General features: G+C 33.8%; 1 protein-coding gene across 2 annotated transcripts in view; it reads right to left on the bottom strand.

The window, feature by feature from the left end:
- Positions 1-22,230, bottom strand: part of STK31 (serine/threonine kinase 31) — a 94,208-nt gene extending 71,978 nt beyond the window's left edge. The window contains exons 1-7 of one of the 2 annotated variants that reach the window (XM_068550000.1): positions 22,188-22,230; positions 22,047-22,099; positions 16,381-16,479; positions 11,271-11,345; positions 9,684-9,842; positions 5,002-5,360; positions 3,849-4,023 (exon numbers count right to left, since the gene is read on the bottom strand). In XM_068550000.1, coding sequence (XP_068406101.1) covers positions 3,849-4,023; positions 5,002-5,360; positions 9,684-9,842; positions 11,271-11,345; positions 16,381-16,479; positions 22,047-22,099; positions 22,188-22,215 — 948 coding nt within the window. In that variant the 5' untranslated portion in view covers positions 22,216-22,230. The remainder of the gene's footprint in view (positions 1-3,848; positions 4,024-5,001; positions 5,361-9,683; positions 9,843-11,270; positions 11,346-16,380; positions 16,480-22,046; positions 22,100-22,187) is intronic. The other variant, XM_068550001.1, reaches the window with a different exon arrangement.
- Positions 22,231-22,747: the final 517 nt, after the last annotated feature.

The raw sequence follows: 22,747 nt of genomic DNA, 5'->3' as shown, positions 1-22,747 counted from the left end.
TGGGGGGAAATCTCCAAATATGTGGAAATTAGGCAACACACTTCTAAATAGCTCACGATTAAAAAAAATAATAATAATGGGAAGTTTTTAAATGTTTGATTAAATAATAAAAAAAAATCAAAATTTGTGGACTACAAGTAAAGTGATGCTTAAAGGGAAATCTTTAAACATTATAAAAGAACAAAAGATTAAAAACAATGATATGAATAAAAAATAAAACAATGATACAAATTTCCATCTAAAGAAGCTAGAAGAACAACCTGAAGGAAGGAAATAATAACCATAAGTAAAAAAAACAATAAAGTAGAATAGAGACAAACAATAAAGAAAAAAAAATCAACAGAAGCAAAAATTAGTTCTTGAAAAATGTTAAGGACTTCCAGTTTCCAGTCCAGCGTGTAAGAAGAAAAGTCACCAGTCCATCCTAACAAGTAAAAAGTTGAGCAAACTGAAAAATCAACAATTCTTCTTAGATTTGTCACAGAGGTAAGGTCACAAGGCACAACTGGAAAGACAAGACAGGCTAATAAAGGAAACTCAAAACTTTCTGGAGCAGCAATCCCCAACGCCCAGGGAAGAAGTCTGGAGTAGGGAAGCCGCAACTGTAACTGACGTATTGCTAGAGGCTCAGTATGAACAACTGAAAGTTAAAAACACCAAGGGGACCCCATCATCAGGATGCCCCCACATTTTTGTGAGTTTTACCTCCTGGATCTCCAGCAGGTTCTCACAGTAAATCCCCTCAAGCTTCCAGCAGGAGGAGGGGAAAAGGAACCATTTTGAAATATGTTAGAACATTCTGTACTTAACAAGATCTGCCCTTAGGGGAAACCATTTAAACAGAGCCTACCTGCTAGGATTTTATCCAAGCTTAATTAACCTGGGGGAAGGGAAATACCCAAATCCAGCCCACTCTAGCCATCCTGTCCTTTCTAAAGGGAGTGGGGGAGAAATCTAGATGCAAGTGTGAAATTCACAGTCCGGAGGCACAGGCTCACTAAAAGACCTTCTTAGTCTTTTTAGACTATAAAACGCTTCTCCTTCCCCCACACCTAATCATCACATTTACTAAATTCCTATTTATAGCAGTTCCTTTCACCAAATACATCATGCCTGGCTATCAAAAAAAAAAAATTTGTAAGACATGTTAAAAGACAAAAACACAGTTGGAAGAGACAAAGCAAACATCAGCATCAAATTCAGATCTGGCAGGAATACTGGGATTATCATACCAGAAATTTCAAACATGGTACGATAAATATGCTAAGGGCTCTAACAGATAAAGTAGACAGCATGCAAGAACATACAGGCAATGTAAGCAGAGAGATGGAAATTCTAAGAAAGAAACAAACAAAAAATGCCAGAAATCAAAAACACTGTAGACAGAAATGAAAAATGCTTTTGATGGGCTTATCAGTAGACTAGACATGGCTGAGGAAAGAATATAATCCAAAATACGTGAATCCATATACCCACAAAAAGACCTGTAGAAGAATATTCACAGTGGCTTTATTTATAATGGCCAAAAACTGAAAGCAACCTAAATGCCCATGAATAGGAAAATGAGTAAATAAACTGCGGTATATTGATAGAATGGAACACTACTTTGCAATAAAAATGAACTACTGATAAACACAACCTCAATAAATCTCACAGACATTATTCTTTAAGTGAATGAAGCCAAACATAATAGAATACTTATCAGAGGATTATTACATTTATATGAAGTACAGGACCAGGAAAATGAAACTGTGGTTATATATAAATCAGAAGAATGGTTGCCCTGAGTGGGAGGAAGAGAGGATAGGCCAGAAAGAGATACCAAGGAACTTTCCAGGGTTGAAAGAAAGGCTTTATATCTCCAACAGGTAAAGCAGTTGGCCTATAATCCATTTACTCTCTTCATGGAAGGGAACCAGGACACCCATAGAGAAAATAAAAGGCAGGTGACTAGTCTGATCTCCTTGTCAACTAAACCTCTAAAAAGAAAACAGACTGTTTTCTAAGAGGAAGAGACCTTATCTCTGAAATGCACTTAGCAAGATGTTCCTGGCTAAAGGATCGTTATAATGGATAAAACCCACGATTTATGGATTTATGAGTCAGAGTTCCCTGAAGAATGTCACATATGAATCTAGGGGCTGGAGATTGAGTTCAATCACCAATGGTCAATGACTTAACCAGGCCTATGTAATAAAACCTTGATTTAAAAAAAAACTCAGAAAAAAATTAAAAAATTCAGAATGATGAGCTTTGGGGGAGCTTCCAGACTGGTGAACAAATCCATGTGCTGGGAGAGTGGCAGGCCCAGAGACCCCCCCCAACCCCTTACCCCATCTCCACCCCCTTCATTTCTTCCCCTATGCATCTCTTCCTTCTACTTGGCTGTTCCTGAGTTTTATCCTTTATAATAAAACTGTAACCATAAGCATAGCATTTCCCTGAGTCCTGTGAGTTGTTTTAGAGAATTACTGAATTGAGGGCAGGGGGTGGGGGTGGGGTCATAGGAACCCTCAAATTTATACTCAGCCAGACAGAAGTGTGGGTAGCCTGGGAAGTGATTTGTGGCTGGTACCTGAACTGGGCTAAATCTTGAGGGACTGAGTCCTTACCTTGTGGAGTCTGAGATAACTCCTGGTATTTAGTATCAAAAATGCACTGTAGGACATCCAGCTGGTGTTAGAGAATTGGAAAATACTATTGGGATAACATATTTAGTATCAGAAAAAGCTACACATTTGAAAACCACACAGTATTCTTGGGGGGAAAAAAACTGCCCCGAATCTGAGCAAACCTTGAGACCTAACTACCATAAAAGGAAACACATGGAGATACAGGAGCCTGTTAAGCAACACAAGGATGCAGATTAAGCAATTTAAGAGATCTATCAACCAAAATGCAATGTATGGGCCTAACAGGAATTCTGATTAGAAGAAACCAACCATAAAAGGACATTCATGGAACAATATGGGAAACCTGAACACTGACTGGATATTAAGGAATTATTGTTAATTTTTAAGTATAATAGTATTATGGTTATGTCTTTTTTGAAATTCTTTTCTATTAGAGATACATACAAACGCACATACATTAAAATATTATGAATGGGATTTGTTTTAAAATTACTCAGGAGGTATAGATTTTTAAAAAGACTGCTGTGTATTTAATAATTGTAAAAACTGGGTGATGGATACATAAGTATTAATTATTCAATTCTCTCTTTTTGAAATGTTTGAGGGGGCTTCCCTGGTGGCACAGTGGTTGAGAATCTGCCTGCCAATGCAGGGGACACGGGTTCGATCCCTGGTCCGGGAAGATCCCACATGCCACAGAGCAACTAAGCCCGTGCACCACAACTACTCAGCCTGCGCTCTAGAGCCCGCGAGCCACAACTACTGAAGCCTGCGTGCCTAGAGCCTGTGCTCCTCAACAAGCGAAGCCACCTAAATGAGAAGCCTGCGCACCACAATGAAGAGTAGCCCCCGCTCATCGCAACTAGGGAAAGCCCGCACACAGCAACAAAGACCCAACGCAGCCAAAAATAAATAATAGATTAAATAAATAAATAAAATGTTCGAAAATTTCCATAGTTAAAAATTTTAAAGAACATAAGAGGAAATGTAACTGAGAAATTATTAATCTCTCAAACATCCAATGAAATCCAAAGATGATTAGTTTGTAGCATAAGAAAAAAATCTATAAACAAATATAAAGAAAGGAGAGAATAAAGAGTGGGGAGATGAAGGGAAGGAAAGGAGACAGAAAATTAAACAAACAAATAAGAGCAAATGAATATAAGGATTTCCCAGTTCGTCATGCTTTACCTTACGCCACTGAACATACCATACCTGCAGCTCCTGGACAGTCTGTTCTACTTTCAATTCTAATGCCTTATACCTTTCAAGAAGAACCTCCTTCTCTGTTTTAAGCTTTTCATTTTCTTCAATCAGTTTCTGGTCCTGCTTAATTTTTGCCAGGCTGACATTCGACCCTAAATTAAAGCCACCAACAGCCAAATTTTCCCTATTAAAAACAAATTCACTCATTGTAAAAAACAAATTGTGTAAGTGTTACAGAGATCAAACCCTAAAATTCTCTTGGGTTTTTTTTTAGCATGATATATCTTAAAGTTAATTTTGGAAACTAATCTAAAACCTTTACCTAGTTCAACATTAAAAAATATTTTTAATGCAAACTAGATTTTATAACTGAAGAAACACTTCAAAAACAATGCCTCCAAATCTCAAAGAATACATATTCCAACTTCTTCATAGCAATATCAACTCCAGGAAATACAGTAAAAAGCATTTCTGTAGCAGTTTCTTCCAATCCCTCCTCCCCATCACCCCAACTCCATCTGACAGTTTAGTTCCTAGAGCACTGATAAGGTCCCAAAAAACAGCTATATTACCCAAGACATGGCATCATAGCCTAGATCATGATACAGAAGTATAAGAATGGTTTGGTAAACATCAAACCTGACCTTTTGCTTCAAGTTTATAATTCAAAATTATCTAAAAAGTGAACACCTTTTGTAATAATCAAATTCTATCACAGTAAATTTTCACAGGAAGAACAAAGAGCCTCTCTTTTGTTAAAAAGGGAAGGCAATTCCCTAAAACTCATTAAAATACTCTTAAAGCCAAAGGAAAAACTTCAAGTTTATCTGAAATTCTGGCTCTTGGCTGAATCATTTAGATTTAGGGGTAGATTTTTATTTTTAATAAATGTATTAGAAAGAGTTGGAATGAAGAGGTGGTATGTGAACTTCAAACAATTCAGGAATGATTTTTCTTTCAAAATGGCTTTTAATTAAAATAGTCTTGCTAAAGAGGAGAGGAATACCTGCTTGAGAAAAAACAGAAATAATCAGTATCATCCCTCAGAATCACTGACATAGTTGAGGACTCCAAAAACGTAAGCCTTGACTTCTACTATTGACAAGGGCTTACACCATAAATCAGAAATTAGTTAAGACTAAAAATCCCAACGTAGTCTTACTTTGGAAGTGCCACATGATTTCCTGCATCATTTTCACTCTTCAAGTCAACAGACGGCCTCCCACTTAAGCGGTTCTTTGGCCTGATGAAGGGTGACTGGTTTGATCTATGCCCCCACAAAGGAATGGGGCTTTTGAGGTTCCTGAGGACAAGCTGACCAGGATCCGATTTTTTTTCCTCACAGATGTCAGTGCTGGAAGTAAGTTTGCATTTTTCTGCAAATCCTTTCTTAGCCACCTCTTCCCCTATATCCACACTGCCATACTCAGCCTGAGCAATAACTGTTCCATCTTGATAGGCTGCTTTAATTCTCATTTTTATTTGCTTTTCAAAAATCAAGCTCCCCAAAAAGATTCTGCCCTAAGAAAGATAAAAAAAAGAAGACATAAACCAGCTACACCAACATGTTTTTCTCCACTTATTTTGTTTCTACCTAGTTTTTCCAACGATCGTATTTCCTCACTCTGAAATCTCTATAAAAGTGGTCTTACCTTGTTGTTGGCTAAGTGCAAATATACTTCGGCATGTGTATGACTATATTCCAATTACACACTTGCTAAAATCCTTTCCAGAAGCAGAGCTGAGACCAGTATAGGCAGCCATATTTATACATTTTTAAATGTGTACCAATTAAATACCCTAGAATAATTTTTTTCAACCAAGCAGATTCTGTTGACATTTTGGCCCTAACTACATATAATGGTGCCCTGAGGAGCTACACCACATAAAAATGAATTTTGGTATCTAGAAAAAGTGCTCAAATTCAACAAAACTTTAAAAATCATTTTAAAGGCCTAATCAGGTACTCTCATTTCAAAGTAAGACAAGAGCAGAAGCATAAAACAGAAACTCAAAGCATAAAACATCAACAATTTTTTTAAAAAATCAACAAACTGCAATTATGGACTATGAGATGTTAGAAATTCCTAAATTAAAACTCTCTTAAATAGAATTTTGTCTGAGGGAGCAATACCTGTATAACTGGCATATGAGAAGACATGTGAGTAATTAGGTACTTGATAACATTTAATTATAGATTATTGATCCACAGCACTGAGCAAAGACATACCTAAAACATATTTAGAATTGAAGATATCTTGAGATTTAATTTTAATAAGAACTTGCTTACATCTCCAGAAATCTGAACTCCTAAAATTACTTTGATATGGTCCAGTTTGATAATTATTCCTCTCTTCCCAAATTTCTCTAAGTTCCTTACCTAACTTTCATCCTATAGAGGAAATGAATCATTTCTCAGAATATATAAAGTATAAATTTGAGACAAAAATATCTTGTTTCATATCTTCCTTGGAATCCCTGATGTAATTAATCTTACGGGCCATAATCCTCTTAGGGAGAAGCTTTATTTTTAGCTATATTCCCACCAGGTAAATATGACAAACAATAAAGCTGATGCAAATAAAACCTAATAGGTAATCATACCAGTAATAATCCAGGCAACACGAGCATAAAGAACAAATTAAAAACCAGAAAATACAAGCTAGTCACGTTTAAAAAAAAAAAAAAGAAAGAAAGAAAAAAATTTTTCAAGGTACAAGAAACTAAATAATATTGATAGGGAGTAACTATTTCCTTTTTAACTATATGGTGGTATAGAGGACAGAAGGGAGATCTATGTAGGAGTTCTTAACTTTTTCCATGCCATGGGCTCCTTTATCGATCTGGTGAACCCTTTGGAATCCTTCTTGGAAAATGTTTTTAAATGTATAACATAAACATAAGGAGAACTACAAAGAAAATTATTTCACCATGATATATTTTAAGCCCAGGTTAAGAACTCCTGAGCCTAAAAGGACGCATCTGAAAGGGTACAGGAGATTCAAACTACATAGGCTCAAGGATCACCAACCATCACTACCAAAAAGAAAAAAGAATTTTTTTAATCCGCAAACCAAAATGACAAAGTATTTTAAGTTACCAAAAACACAGGTTTAATAAATTTTTCAAATCATAAAAATTTTAAATACACACATATTGAGATACTTGAATTCACCAAGAGCACCAATATAGAAAGCAAAGATGGTCCAGAATGCATCACCAAAAAATGAGATCAAGCAGGCAAAGCTAACAAACTCAAAATATAATTCACTGAAATATATCTAAGATTTCGATCAATCAGAATATAGTTTTTAGTTAACCTCTTTCATAAAAAAAACCCTTAACTTCAACACTTAAATGTTGAAAGTCTATCTAAAATTCAAGTATAACTTCCACCCCTAACCAATCTTAATGGAAGTGACAGTGTCTGAAAATTATTGCTGCAATATGTGAAATTCTTAATACTTAACACTTCAAGAAACTCTGTCCTTGGGCAACATATGAATTTAAGTGGAAATAAATCTACTTTTTACAAAAGTTCCAATTACCTAAAGCTGAATGTTCTAAAGGTATACTATTTAGAAATTTTTACACAGAAATCTGATTTTTAGACTTTTCTCTGAAGTCAAATTCTTTTTAGTTATGGTCATTAATCACAATTAGTACAAAACTGTTCAACCAGATTCTCCCTGAATCATATATAATTACAGGCAGAACCCTGAATTTGGAATAAAATCTGAGTTCTCCTAAATTCTAACAAAACACTTTATTCAGAAATAGGAAAGCATCACTTGCTTTCTTAGTCTACCCAACCTTGTCTGGATATATTAGAAAACAGGTTAAAAGACCTTTAAACTGTTAAACCCATATTCCAATCTCTACCTCTCATTCCCTGATTCTACATGAAAATTTTCAAAGTAAGAAAGGCATTTAGGACATAATTTGATCTTCAGCAATTTTTACCACCATTTTGAGTTTCAGTTTCAACTGTGCTTCAGCATAGGTGTGAAAGTGTTGGTTTAAAATGTGTTGAAAGTATTTCAGTGCCCAGGACACCCTCTTTTTTTTTTTTTTTTTAACTGAATCCCTACTTATCCATTCATCCATTCAAATGCTAGATAAACTGGATGCTCATCTAACACCTAACAGGCAGAAGCAGAGAGATTAGGCATAAAAAAATGAATAAAATACTTGTCTCTACCAAGACAGTCTTGTCTCTACCAAGCTCACCATCTTGTGGGGGGAGGAAAAAAATTACACCTCTACATGCCTATACATTGAACTAAAACAGCTGCAGGAGAATGAATGGTGGGTATCAGCAAAGACTTCTTATAAGAAATTACATTTGAACCTTCAGCTGAGAATTAATGGCTAAACATGGACTTTCTAAGCAGAGGCACTCAAGAATAACCATTTCTTTCCAGAAAACATTCAGTTTGCTAATTAGTTCAACTCCAATGAATAGTCTTTTTATTGACTGTAAGCATGCAAATACAAATAATACCATCTATTAAGAATCTATGAAGCATATAAAACATTCTCAATACTGAAGTTTATTTCCTCAGTTCCAAAAATAAATTTTGAAAATGACATTTTCTTTGATTCATGTTTGTTTCAATCTACATAAATTTTATATCATCTTACTACGAGAATAGCAATGGACTTGAGTTCTAGCCCTAGCTCAGCCCTAATTAGCTTTATGAGTTTAAATAAGTCATTTAATTGTTGTAGACCCAATTTCTTTATTTGCAAAACAATAAGATGAGAGCAGATGAATTCTAAGGTCTGTAAATTTAAGATTCCAAGGCTCTAGGCATGCAAGAAATTCACAACAAGCCTCTACCTTGGTCAAAACATTTATATTAAAAAAAAAGTAATAAATTTTAGATTTTAAACCAAAAATTTAGGGTGTAATTTTACAATAATATCTATGCTTTACTCTATTTATGAGAGTCTAAGTTTTAAGTACAGAAACATTTCTTATAAGTAACTATAGTGCAGACAAAACTACACCCAATGACCTAAAAGATTCTAAAAACAACAAAAAGAGGCAAAGAGAAGGTTTTCAAATTTTACTGTTCCTTCTAGTACTGATTAAATTATTTTCAAATAAGTCATTTGAGCTGCTAAATATACAATACAAATCTGATTACTCTGCAATGTGATATTCCCTCAATGGCAGTATCAGCTATCAAAAGAACATCACTATTGCACAGATTTAAAAGGAGGTAGGATTCTTGTTAAGACTACCCCTGAAATTATTAGAGGTCTTCCAGAATTAGGTTGCTAACCCAAAATTTAATGGAAATGAATACAAACAGTAGTCTAGATTAGCAGAACATCACTGCCAATTACTATATCGAACAGTATGAGCCTCTGCCAAAATGATACAATCTGATTAATTTACAACTCCACTAATTTCAAATTTGTGATATTTATCGCCAGGGCTAGATTAAAGAGCACTTTTATTTAATAAATACTTTCACAAAAGCAAAAAACAGAATAATTAGATTCATCATTCTCTCCATCATAAAAGAGACTATTCTTTGAAGCTTTCACATCAGAAGAAACTATTTACATTTATTATATGTGTGTGCATATACACACACACACACATATATATCATATCAGTCTTATCTGATCAAGAATGTTTACCCAGCAAAGACGAGCACAAATATATTATTATACAATTGTCTGTGAATTATTCTATAATTTCGTATTTTCCATTAATTTATACAAGCTTTTACATCAAAGAAAATTAATGGATTTTTAGCACACTTATATTGCGTTTCCAGCACATAGTTTTACTTCTATTAGCAAAAATATTTACAATCTTTGACTTGCCTGATCAAACTGGGTAACTTCTTGGCCAGAAGGAATCTGTAGTCCCCAAAGTCTATACTTTTTGGCAACACTAGAAAATTGCAGATCCAAAGGAATCTCAGCTATATCAGATCGACTTAGAACTTCAGTATTTCCATAGTCAATATATCTCACCAGACACTGGAAAAAAAATGACAGAAATGCTAATACAGAACTTAGATTAAATATCTCCAAAGAAACTACCCATTTGCTGCTTTCTGTTAACTACCTGTAAATCATGATAGCATTTTACCTGAAACTGACAAAATGCATTCAGAAATGAGAGCTCCAGCAATATCCTCAAAATACAGAAAATCTATAGTCCATGAGATCCCGAGGATTTCTATATTTGGTACTATTTCCAACAGTACCATTTCTCATTTTGATTTTTTTTAAACAACAGTATTTAAATAAACATAAATCTATGAAACTTATGACTCTCTCCTATCTCAAATGTTAAAATCAATCAACCTTCTTAAATTCAAGTTGGAAACAATAAAATCTGAAAATAAAGGCAAAGTTATGAAACTTTCTTTGATAAACTTAAGCCTACTCCAACTGTTAGATCTTGGAAATGAATCAAATTCACCCTTACCTCCAGCTCTATATCTGTATAGAGGGTAAAAAAGAAAAATAGTTTATTACAAGGTCAAAAGCTATCTTGCCCTTTAATTTAAAAAAGTTAAAGCTAAACCAAAAGCAAACACAAAATATCATCTCCAGTTGTCAAACTGCGGAGAAAAGGTCTATTTCACTAAGATAAACCACTACCCATGACAGTAATAAATCACGAGATTTTTTTTAAAGATATTTGGAACATTACTCAAGGGGTTTCACCTTACCTTCTCATTACACCAAGAACAATATTTACAAAACATATATATTATAAAATATTTTAAGTCCAGGAAAGTAGACAGAAAAAAACAGTAAAAGAAACCCTACAGAGATGCTTTTACAGAGCCTGCAATGTGCAATTGCCACCAAACAGCTATTCAGAATCCTATCTCCACCAATTCCCTTAAAAATCTCCCACAATTTCACAACGTAAAAAACAAAATAGCTAAATGCAAAGAAAATTCATCACATTTAACCAAGGCGTGAGAAAGTGGCAAGCCAATCTTCATTATTAACAATATGCACATCAACTAAGTAAAAGATAACCATAACTTCAGGATCAATCAAATGTTCTTTTCCTACTCAATCTTAATAGAATGAAATTTTAAGTTACTCAGCAAGAATCAAACATAATTATTAAGAACTGAGGTACAAAGAACCAGTTGGTCACCAAAAATAATCACAAATTATGTAATCTATTCTTGGATAATCTGGGGTGATTATACAACAACTTAAAATCAGAAGAATATTCCTGAATCTGACTTGTATTTTTTTAAGCAATTGATTTCTTTTGTGTTCTCTAAGGGGAAAAATTTATATTTTAATCAGTTTATAAGTTCATTCAACCATATTTTATTACTACTATGAATAAGCAATGAAGGACTAAATAAGCATCAAATTTTGGAACCAAAATAAATATTCCTCAGAGCAAAAAAATTGAACACTTGTTCCTGCCTTTTCATCACTGATGATTTTCAGTACTTTGCATCTGTACCAACATTTATCTTCAGAAAATAATCCTCCATAAATCTACAAAGAGAAAAAGAAAGTAAAATTATTTGGCATTTTAATGAATTTAATGCTAAGTAGATCAGAATAATAATTAGCAGAATTAAGGACTTACTATACATAAATAAGCATAATAACTTATTTTATTCTCATAACAACCCTATGAGGCAGGTACTTTGTTTTCACCATTATATGCCCAAAGTCATAAACTAGTTAGCAGCAGAACCAGGATTCAAATTCAGGCAACTGACTTCAGAGTCCATTATGTTTTTCTGCCTCTCCAAAAAAAAGGAGAGAGAAGACGAAAGACATAAAAACAGAAAACTCAAAAAAAGGCCCAAGCATCAAAGACTTAAAGTCATGCTGTTTTGATGTCTGAAGACATAACTGGTACAATTAATTGTTCTTAAAACACAAACATGCCAAGTACATGCCACTTAAGTCTAATTCTCAACCACGGTAGGCTCCCTATGTCCAATCAGACAAGAAAGATTCTTACACTTTTTACTTTATACAGAAAGACTTCAGTGTTATTGTAAATATAAGCAAATAAATTACATTAGATAATATCCTTAATACTGAACCTTCATATATTTTAAATTTATATTTTAATTTAATTATGTTTAATAGAGAACAAAGAGAAAAATTTACATACTTTAAGTCAGTGTCTCAACCTCAGCACTACTGACATTAGGGACAGGATAATTCCTTGGTGGGGGGATGGAGGCTGTCTTCTGTCATATGCGTTGTAGGATGTTTAGCAGCTTCCCCCCCTGGCCTCTACCTACAAGATGCCAATAGCACTCCCTCCAGTTGTGACAACCAAAAATGTCTCCACGCATTGCCAAATGTCTCCTGGGGGTGGGAGTGGAAGATACAAAGTAACCCCAGGTTGATAACCACTTTAAATCATACATTCTCAATGGGAGAAATATTATCCCCATGGGAGTAAAAACTGGTTCTTGGAGCATGGAGGAGAATCTTAGATATTACAGTGGTTTGTAGTCCTCCAAAGTTCAACCCTACCTGACAACATAAATAGATATCCAGTGTATCTGTGGTGTTAAAATGTCTTGCAGAGAGGAGACCCATTAGGGAAAAAAATGCCTTAGAAGGGCATAATGAAAAAAAGGTTGAGGAGCATGGCTTTAGGTGATGGAGTATAAAATTAATTTTAAGTATATCACTCTGAACTAGGACAAATTCACAGATTTTAAAGCAAAAGGAATACAGAGGGTGAAATGTAAAAATCCTCAACTCCCCAAAGCAACAAAGTACAAATCAACTTAGACACACAAATGGATAGCTAAGAAAGCAAATGCTACAAAGGACAGGTGTGTTCAATTAGCACTTAACTCTGGTTCCCTCAGCTAACACTCACCAACTGAAGGGCAAGGGAGAGCACAAATGGCATGGTACCCTCTCCCAGCCATCTTACTTCATTTTTCAGCAAGCAAACAGGTTTAGTAGCAGAAATACCTGATCAACCGTCCTATCCAATTTCAAACCTTGCAAAAGATCACATTACCGTTACGATTTTGTAATATATACCAATATAATTAACAATTCAATACAAGGCAAGTGACAGAAATGGTGTATCATTGTAACCCAGTCTGGGTAGGGGTGGGGATACCTCTAGAAATAGAGCTCGAACCCAACCAAACTGAGCAATCTAAAGTTCTTGACTCTGTTAGTGTGAATAATCACAACCACCATCATAAATACAAATCTATCCCAAATAGGTTTGTCTTGAGAGCACAGTCAGAACTATATAGTCATTCCCATTGTGCCTAGTCCCCATCTTCTCTCACGACTCCACAATTCACACCCCATGTCCTGACTACATGGTAAGAGGAAGAGGACTACTCAATCACTAAAGAAAATTTTCACAGTATAATCCATTCACAGATAATCAGAGGTGGCTAAGTAATCATTTATAATGAGAGGTCTATTACTGAAAATAGGTTGAATTTTTTGTGAAGCAAGTAATTTATTCTGCATTCAACAGAGGAAAAACGGGTATGTCTTAACTCATAATACTATTAAACACAGTCACAGACTACAAGGATGTTTAAAAAAAACCTAAAATCTTTACAAATTGCATTATCTTATCCATTCTGATGCTCAGCTCCAAGCTACAATCCTTTCTTCCTTCTAAATTTCTTCTTTTTATACTTTTCTATATATGTCATTGGGGTTTTAAATTATTTTTAAATAAAACTAAATAAAGGCACATTATTAAAAGAAAATCAAAGTATACCCAAAGAGGTAAAGAGTAAGACTTCCTTCCCAATACTCTTCCACATGCACCTCCTGAAAATAATTTTACATTTACACTCATTTCACATGTACACTATATGTTTATGCTTTTTTATTTACATAAATGAGTTCATTTTAAATATACTATTTTTCACCTAATTCCATATCAAAATACAGAACTCTATCTCCCTCATTTAAATAACCAGGGCTTGGGGCTGGGTGAGGCAAGCAAGGCACCCAGGGCACAAAATTTTTAAAGGGGAATTCACTCTGAGGTATCAACCCTGAACTTGCAAAAGTGCCTCCTTAAATTCAGTGCTTACCTTACCCTAGCTATCAGCCCCCATAATGATTACTTAGTATTCCAAAATAAGGATCTACCACAGTTCATTAATTATTCCAATACAGGGTAACAGTTAAGAAGGTGGGCTCTGTGAGTTTAAATATTTGATCCACCTTTAACTAGCCGGTGATTTTCATAAAGTTATCCTAGCTGTGTCTCAATTTCCAAAAAAATAAAGTATAAAATAATAACATCTGCCTCACAGGGTTGCTGTGAGGATTAAATGAGTTAGTACAAATGAGTGAGGATTAAATGAGTTAGTAGCCAAGTATTTAGAACACTGTCTCTGTCTCACAAAGGGTAAGATTCAAATGCTAGCTATCATTATTATCACTACTACTACTACTGTAATATTGATATATTAAAGGATACTTAATCTCCACTTTTGCCTATTACAAATAATGCTACATTGAATATATCTGTACAAACATCTCTGAGTACTTTCTGTACTTAAATGTCCAAAGGGTAAATTCTTGGCAGAGAAACTGATGCAGCCAAGACTACAGGCATTTACTATTTTGAAAAAGATGGTTAACACGCACATATAGTCATCTGATTTAAAGCAAAGATTCCAAGACAATTCAACAAAGAAAGGATTGTTATTTCAATAAATGGTGCTGATATAACTGGATATCGATACGGAAGAAAATTAATGTAACCTCTACTTCACATCATAACCAAAAATTTATTGGAGGTAAACCACAGCCCTAAATGCAAGAGGCAAAAACTTCTAGGGAAAAAACAAAATTGGAGAATATAGTCATGACCTTGGGGTAAGTGAAGAGATCTTATATAGGAAACAGAAAGCACAAACCAAAAAAGAAAAAATTAACAGATTTCAGATGTTATCAAGAATGTGAATAGGGAAGCCATACACTAGGAGAAGACAGTGGCAACACACATATAAGACAATGGACTCATATCCAGAATATATAAAGAACATGTGCAGTTGTCCCTTGGTATCCACAGGGGATTGGTCCCAGGACCCCCCTCAGACGCTAAAGTCCCTTATAAAAAATGGAACAGTATTTGCATATAACTTATACACATCCTCCCATAAAATTTAAATCATCTCTACATTACTTGTAATACTGAATACAATGTAATTGCTACATAAATAGTTGTAAATACAATGTAAATGCCATGTAAATAGTTGTCAGTACATAGCAAATTCAAATTTTGCTTTTTGGAACTTCCTGAACATTTTTTGGAATGTTTTTGATCCACAATTGGATGAATCCATGGATGTGGAACCCATGGATATGGAGGGCCAACTGTATAGAACTTCCTACAAATCAATCTAGACAAACAACCTTGAAAACTGGGAAAAGATCTAAATAGGTACTTCACAAAACAGGATATCCAAATGGCTAATAAAACCTGAAAAGCATGCTTAAGCTTAGTACTCATCAGGAAAATGAAATTAAAATCACAAAATAACAATACACACCCACCAAAATGGCTAAAATTAGAAAGACTGACAATGAGAAGTGTTGGTGAGGACACAGAGGAACTGGAACTCTCATAGTTTGCTGATAAGGATGCAAACTGGTTCAATACTTTTCCAAACTGACTGGCCAGTACCTACTATAGTGAAACATGCCTACCCTATGACTTGGCAATTTTACTCCTAGGTATATACAAAAAAGAAATAAGTTAAAATATCCATTAGAAGGCTTGTATAAGGATTTCATAGCAGTTTCATTCACAGTAGCCAAAAACTACAAACACTCCAAACGCCCATCAAAGGAGAACAGATAAATTTTGGTATACTTATACAGTGAAATACTGCATAGCTTGAAAAAGCACAAACACACAATAATATAGATGCACACAATAATACGGATAAATCTCAGAAATTACGTTGAACAAAAGAAGCCAGACATATACAAAAGAGTACATATTGTATAATTTACGAACAGGCAAATGAACCTATGGTGATAGAAGTCAGAATAATGATTACCTCTGTTAAGAGACTACTGACCAAGAATTGACTGAGAAGGGGCCTGAGGGAATTTTCTAGGGTGATAGAATTGTATCTTGATCTGGGTGATGATCACACAGATGCATAGATATGAAAAATTCATCAAGAGATTAAGAGATACACACTTCACTGTAAGTTATATGTCAATTAAAAAATATATGTACATATATATATTGTCCAACTGTTCTCCATAAGTATGTCTCTTACAAATTTTTATGAATCAGTGTCAAGGGCAAGGATTCTATTTTGTTCACCACTGTATACTCAATGCTTAACACAGTGCCCAGTACCTAGCAGATAGTTCATAAGTATTTTTGAAAAAGTAAACTTATTACGACTGTAGTTTATACAAATTCTAAAAACTTGCCTCTTCCTTTCAAATATATTAAAAATTCCAAAAACTATAAAATCTGAGACACAGGAAAGCTAATAAGAAAGACAGAATAATTATACCCAAGAATATGGCTCACCTTCTTTGGATCAAGATTCCCAAAAACTGAACTGGCATGGGGACAGACTTCAGACAGTGAACAACCAATCTTCATAATATCGTTATTTCTACTGATACTCTAGAAGAATAGATATAGTATAAGATTCAGTAAAATATTATTTGACAGTGTTATGCAAATGAGGGTTCTACTATGCATAATACTTAAAAGGTTTTGGAGTATTAGAAATTAAATCAATTCTTATGTCATTATTTTTTCATAATTCAAACAAGTTCTTTGTAAGAAATGGAACTAGGCTATAGAAAATTTTTACTTCCCGGTGAGTTCAAATTACTTGGAATTCAAACTAAGATACCAAATATTATTAATATCATATTAAGAGGTAACTTTAAACAATTGTCTCTGGGTTTTACTTTAGCTCTAATTGCTCAAAACAGATACCATATTTTGGTCAAATGACATGGGTCTTCTCACATATTTTGTTGTTGTGTAAAGGAAACATGTAAAAACAATTTCAAAATGTACAGGTTCTCTGTATATAAATACTGTAATCTAGTTAGTAAATTTATTTCTCACAGGGGCATGGGTTAACAATTTTGAAACTACTTTAGGTATATACTAGGACTGAACAAGTTAAGTAAATATGTTCTAGATAATGAAAGCAGGGAGAGAGAAATTACAAATAAGGAAGGCTAGAATGAACCTGCAGTGTTAGATTACAATTGGGAAGTATCAGTATGAACTTGTGTGTGTGTGTGTGTATATACACACACACACACACACACATATACACAAACACACATATATGTGTGTGCATGTGTGTGTATAAATATGTTTGTGTGTTAATATATGCTTATATGAAAGAGACACAGAGATACAGATGTGTATATGTGTTAGTTATATACATATTTGTATTTATATAGTATATTTATAAATATATATATAGTTCCTATCTCTGTCCGCTGAGAGAGCCTAGAAGCAATGACACTCAAGTAGCAATAAGCACACCTAGTGCCCAGATCTTGATTTTTAAACACCATTCTCCAATAAAAGGAACAAGAGTTCTTTGGAGAGTGGTTGAATCCAGGACTAGGACAGGGAAATAAAAGATGATCCTGGAACATCTGGTGATGCCAGAAAGTCAAGAAATATTCAAAAAAAGAATGGGTGCATTTTAAAGGATACAGTAGCCAATGTGAACAATCTCCTATTGCTCAAAGCTGGAACAATTTAAACAACAAAATAAATGATAGTATGGGATTATAATCCATGGAATAAATACCCATGGATTTATATTAATATAAATAATTGAATAAATAAATACATAAATGCTGGAGAGGAAACAGCTCTTCCTTAAAGAGGAATTCCAATTAATAAATGTAGAAGGAATGAGGAAAATAGAAAACCATCATTAGGCAAAGGCCATAGCAATAAATAAAAAATTCGTGGGTAAAAAGTTTAAGAGAAACAAGATTAGATAGTCTCAATGCATCTCACTCTAAAACACTTATTACTTACAAAAGGAAAAACAGTAACTTTACAACTGAGAAACCCAGCAGTTACCACCTTAACCAAGTGGATCAAGGTTAACATCATCAATAGTGAAATATAACAACATCATAAATCCCCAATATGACGTACTTTCAGTACACATCACTTCTGTAGTACTACTGCCAATCTATTTATGAGAAATCATAAACAAATACAAACTGACCAGAATTCATTAAAAATGTCAAAATCATGAAAAATATGTATAAATAAAGGAACTATCAAAAGTTGGAAGAGACTAAGGATACATGACAACTAAATATAATGTGGGATCCTGAATTAGATCCTGTAATAGAAACAAAAAAAAAGGCGGGGGGGGGGGGGGGCGGGGAACTGGTGGAATTTGAATAAGAGCTGTAGTTAAGATTTAACAGCATTGTACTAATGTTAATTTCCTGACTTTGACCATTGTACTTTGGTTATGTAAAATGTTAGCAACAAGGAAAGCTAGGTGAAGGGTATAAAGAAATTAATTTTACAACTTTCCTGTAAGTCTAAAGTTATTTCAAAGTAAACTGTTAAATATATATATATATGTTCTTTAAAAATATACCAATAACATGAAGTCAGAAAGAGAAAAACGAATATTGTATATTAACGCATATATGTGGAATCTAGAAAAATGGTACAGATGAACCGGTTTGCAAGGCAGAAATAAAGACACAGATGTAGAGAACAAACGTATGGACACCAAGGGGGGAAAGCGGGGGGGCGGAGGGAGGGTGGGAGGGGGGGGGATGAACTGGTAGATTGGGATTGACATGTATACACTACTATGTATAAAATAGATAACTAATAAGAACCTACTGTATTAAAAAAATAAATAAAATTCAAAAACACAGAAACAAAATAAAAAAATCTATATCAATACCATATTCAATAAGGCTAGAAAGAACATGATTATCTCTGTAACTGAAAATAAACTCTGAAAGAGCAGTTCAAACAACATCATGATGAATATAAGTATTGATAAACAGCAAAAATGGGAAGTGAATTTAAACTGACCCCAAGACACACTTGAAGCAGCCTTTGTAAATAAACTCCTGGAATGAGCTCTCTAAAGTTCAAAATACACCGAAGTATTTTACATAATTAGATTTTGTAGGTATACGGACTAGCATAAACAGAAGCTCTTTTTCTCAAAGGTCAAATACTTAAGATTCCTTCAACTGCCACTCATCAAACTAGGCCTACCAAAAATTCTGAAATGTTTCATGTAAATGGCTTAAATGGCAGAAATCCATAGTGGTAGAAACACAGAGACTATGTGTGAGCAAACCTTCATCTTGACCTGCCTCCACGTGTTTCTAAATCTCTATTTACTCTTCATCTACACCCTATCCCAACCTAATCAAATGTTAAAATTTGCATCTTTTTTTTCCTGCCACATTCTTTCTGTAGGATTACTATTTTATTGTTGCCCTTCCTGTTACACAGGATGTACACAACTGGTGTTAAAAAGTACAATACATTCTACAGCTGAGCACCACTTTCTGTAACTGAACAGGCAAAGAAATTATACTGAACATCAGCATCTGGCAGTATTTTTCAGAAAAAAAAAAAGTGTCTAAAGTGGGTTTAAATTGATTAACACTATTAAATCACTTCTAATATTTGATATTACATGATTCAATACAGCCATACAATTACATAAAATGTGTTAACATCAAAGAATACAACCAAAATTAAGATAGCAAACAAAGCCTATATAACTTTTTTTTAACAGAAAATACTCTTGAAACCTGCATGTAACTGCCCATTCTTTTAAAGAAAACCTACTTAAAGCAAAATTATCAACCTCCAGAAAAATCACACACACTAAGCCTATCCCCATAAAGTGTACAAAATGCACACTTGAAAAATACAAAATTAAAACTGTAAGCAACAGGTGAGCTGCATATTTATAAGAATGTGAAAAGAAGTCCTCCCAGTTTTAGCACTGTTGTATAAAGAACTGTCTTTTGATGTGAAATTCATGAACTGTCCTCCTGTTGGGACCACACTTTACAAAAATACCACATTTTTGAAACGAGATTACAGAGCAAGATAGAGCATCTTAGCAATGGCATCTTACTGAAGTATTTTTCTTTGATTTTTACTACTTTATCAAAATATATCAAAATTTTATCAAACATCAAAAGATGTCCCTTAGATATGTAGGATTCATTCTTAAAATTCTTGCCTAGAAACAATATACAAAGGAGAAGCATATTCACTCCCACACTCCTGAAAGAAGATTCTCAAGGTTGAGAAGGGTCTTCTTTTTCTCACTGGTTGTTTTTGGCCTTAGCATGTGTTAAGATGTGAGATTTCAGGTTAGTCGACTGAGCAAACTTATTACAACCATCGAAGGGGCACATACAGGGCGTGTCTCCGGTATGGATTCACACATGTGTGCACAAGCAATTTGCTTCTCGAAAAAAATCATTCGATTCATATGGACGCCTTAGCAGTTTTCACTTCATCTTTTCATCCAATTAAGACATTTTTCCTCACTTTTTCAAATATGTTTAAATTTCTACAGGGGCCTCAACTTCACGGTTGAAATCAGAGGTTGGTAAATTATGGGCTCTCCTACCTGTTTTGGTAAATAAAATTTTAATAGATCACAGCTATACGTATTTATTTATGTATTGTCTATGGCTGCCTTTGCACTACAATGGCAGCTTTTGTAGAGCTGAACAGTTGCAAAAGAGACCCACAAACCTTAAAATATTTACTATCTAATATTTCACAGAAAAAGTTTGCTGACTCCTGGTTTAAACCATAGTTCCAAATTCAAGCAACAGCTTCACATAAAGGTCAATAAAAATCAAAGTCTAGAGCTGCAATGACCAATACAATAGCCAATTCTTACTTGAAATATGGCTAGTCTGATTTAAGTTGTGCTGTAAATCTAAAATATACACTGGATATGAAAAAAAGGAAAATAAACTATCTTGGTAACATTTATATTGATTATATTTTGAAATGATATCTTGGATATGCTGAGTTACATAAAACATATTTATTAAAATCAATTTTGCCCATTTCTTTTTACTTTTTTATGTGTCTGCTAAATTTTAAGTTACTTATATGGCTCACATTATATTTCTACCAGACAGTGCTGGTCTGAAAATCTTATTTAAGATAATAAATGTTTTTCCTATATAATGAGCTTAAAAATATCATTTATCATCCAACCTGGGACACTGTTGAGAGGAACACAGGTGCTATTCATGCAGAGACAATGGGCATTGAGCCAGAACATTGTGGGCAACCTTTAGAAAACATGTTCAGAAGCAGAGATACAAATTTGCCAAAATTTTTCTATGACTATCAGCCTTCTAAAATGTTTTCTATATAGATTTAAGAACACTGAGTTAATCGTATGTCTTCTATAACCTTTCTTCTCATAAATCCTATTTCCCACATTGCCAATTCACTCTACCCGTACAAAAAGGAGTTCTCAGGCCGTAGAAGTACAGAGAAATGTTATTCCCTTCCCTCCCATATCATGTAGTTCACAAAATTAAAAATTAGTGAGTAATTGTGTACCTCTGAGGGATTCACCTTTTAAATTCTGGAACATAAGCACTTTGGTGCTTTGCTTTGTATTTAAAACTGAGTAAACTTATCTGTCTTGAAGCATGCCAATGTAAAATTATAAATGTTCCATTAGTACTTCCAATTATATGCTGAGAAAAACATTGTACCTCAAATTCAAAATTAAGCCAATAGAAAAAAATGACTGAAATTTTAAAACTTAGTATCACTTAAGAAACAATCTTATCAGAGACCTCTAGATGGGGCTGTAACTTCAGAAATACAACAGTTTTTCAGCATCTTCAGTAATTGATGCAGCCTAGATGTGTTAAATTGAATGTAATTCTAAAACCACAACTACTATTTTGCTGTTTTCTTTTTTAACTCAGTGTATTATGAGCCTACTACTCATAATTCTGGTATTAAGTTCCAGCTGTAACCATTTGTCTTCTAATAATGAATGCCTTGTGTTAAATAATGTTCAATAAAAATTAAGCATTGAGAATAACAATAATATATATACATTACAGGGTTTTTATTTTTGTTTTTGTTGGGGAGGTCCTGGATTAGTGGAGGAAAGGGTGGGAGAGGAAATCAACCAGGCTACTATTTACCTGGGCCCAAAACGTTACTGCATCTTCTACATGACTTCCAACCACATCTTCAACTAAAACCAAATCACAATGCAAAGAAAATTAGAAATTAATCAAGATCATCTAGCTCTTACAATCAAAAATAATTTTTAGTATCAGTACCTTTACTGTAATGTACTTCTTCATCCATTTGGACAATTCCTGAAAAACTAAAACAATTTAATACTTTGAATTAGGTTCTATTAATCTGTCCATTAACACTGAATAAAGACTAAACCATATAATGTCCAAATTCCTCCAAGTACGTTTTGTCCTAAGTTATCAAAATTTAAATTCTATATTAAAAACAACCCCAAAGATATTTTCTTCAATAATTGTTTTGAGTATATTGTATTTTGCAATTTTATCATACGCAATTTCTATCTTTGAAATTATCTCCTTAGCCAAACCTTTACAAATTTACCTTGAAGGGTATAATTCACGCACACTTTGATCAGTTATATAAATACTTCAGAACAATGTGCATACTCTTTTAAAATAATTGATGCCCTCCCCAAACATGAGTAGGACTTCCATAATCTAAACAAAAAGAAACACTACAAACATATGTAAAACAAATGCTTCCGACTGGTATTAAATTTTTAAATAAACATATCCATTTTATTTAAAAGGCATAGTTGTTTCTGCTTTTGAAGATACCCTGCATTTAAAAACTGCAAAAT

This window comes from Eschrichtius robustus, chromosome 8 (genome assembly GCF_028021215.1).
Source record: "Eschrichtius robustus isolate mEscRob2 chromosome 8, mEscRob2.pri, whole genome shotgun sequence".
Classification (NCBI taxonomy): domain Eukaryota; kingdom Metazoa; phylum Chordata; class Mammalia; order Artiodactyla; family Eschrichtiidae; genus Eschrichtius; species Eschrichtius robustus.
Note: the sequence above shows the minus strand (reverse complement) of the source record. Positions and strands in the feature narration are given on the sequence as shown.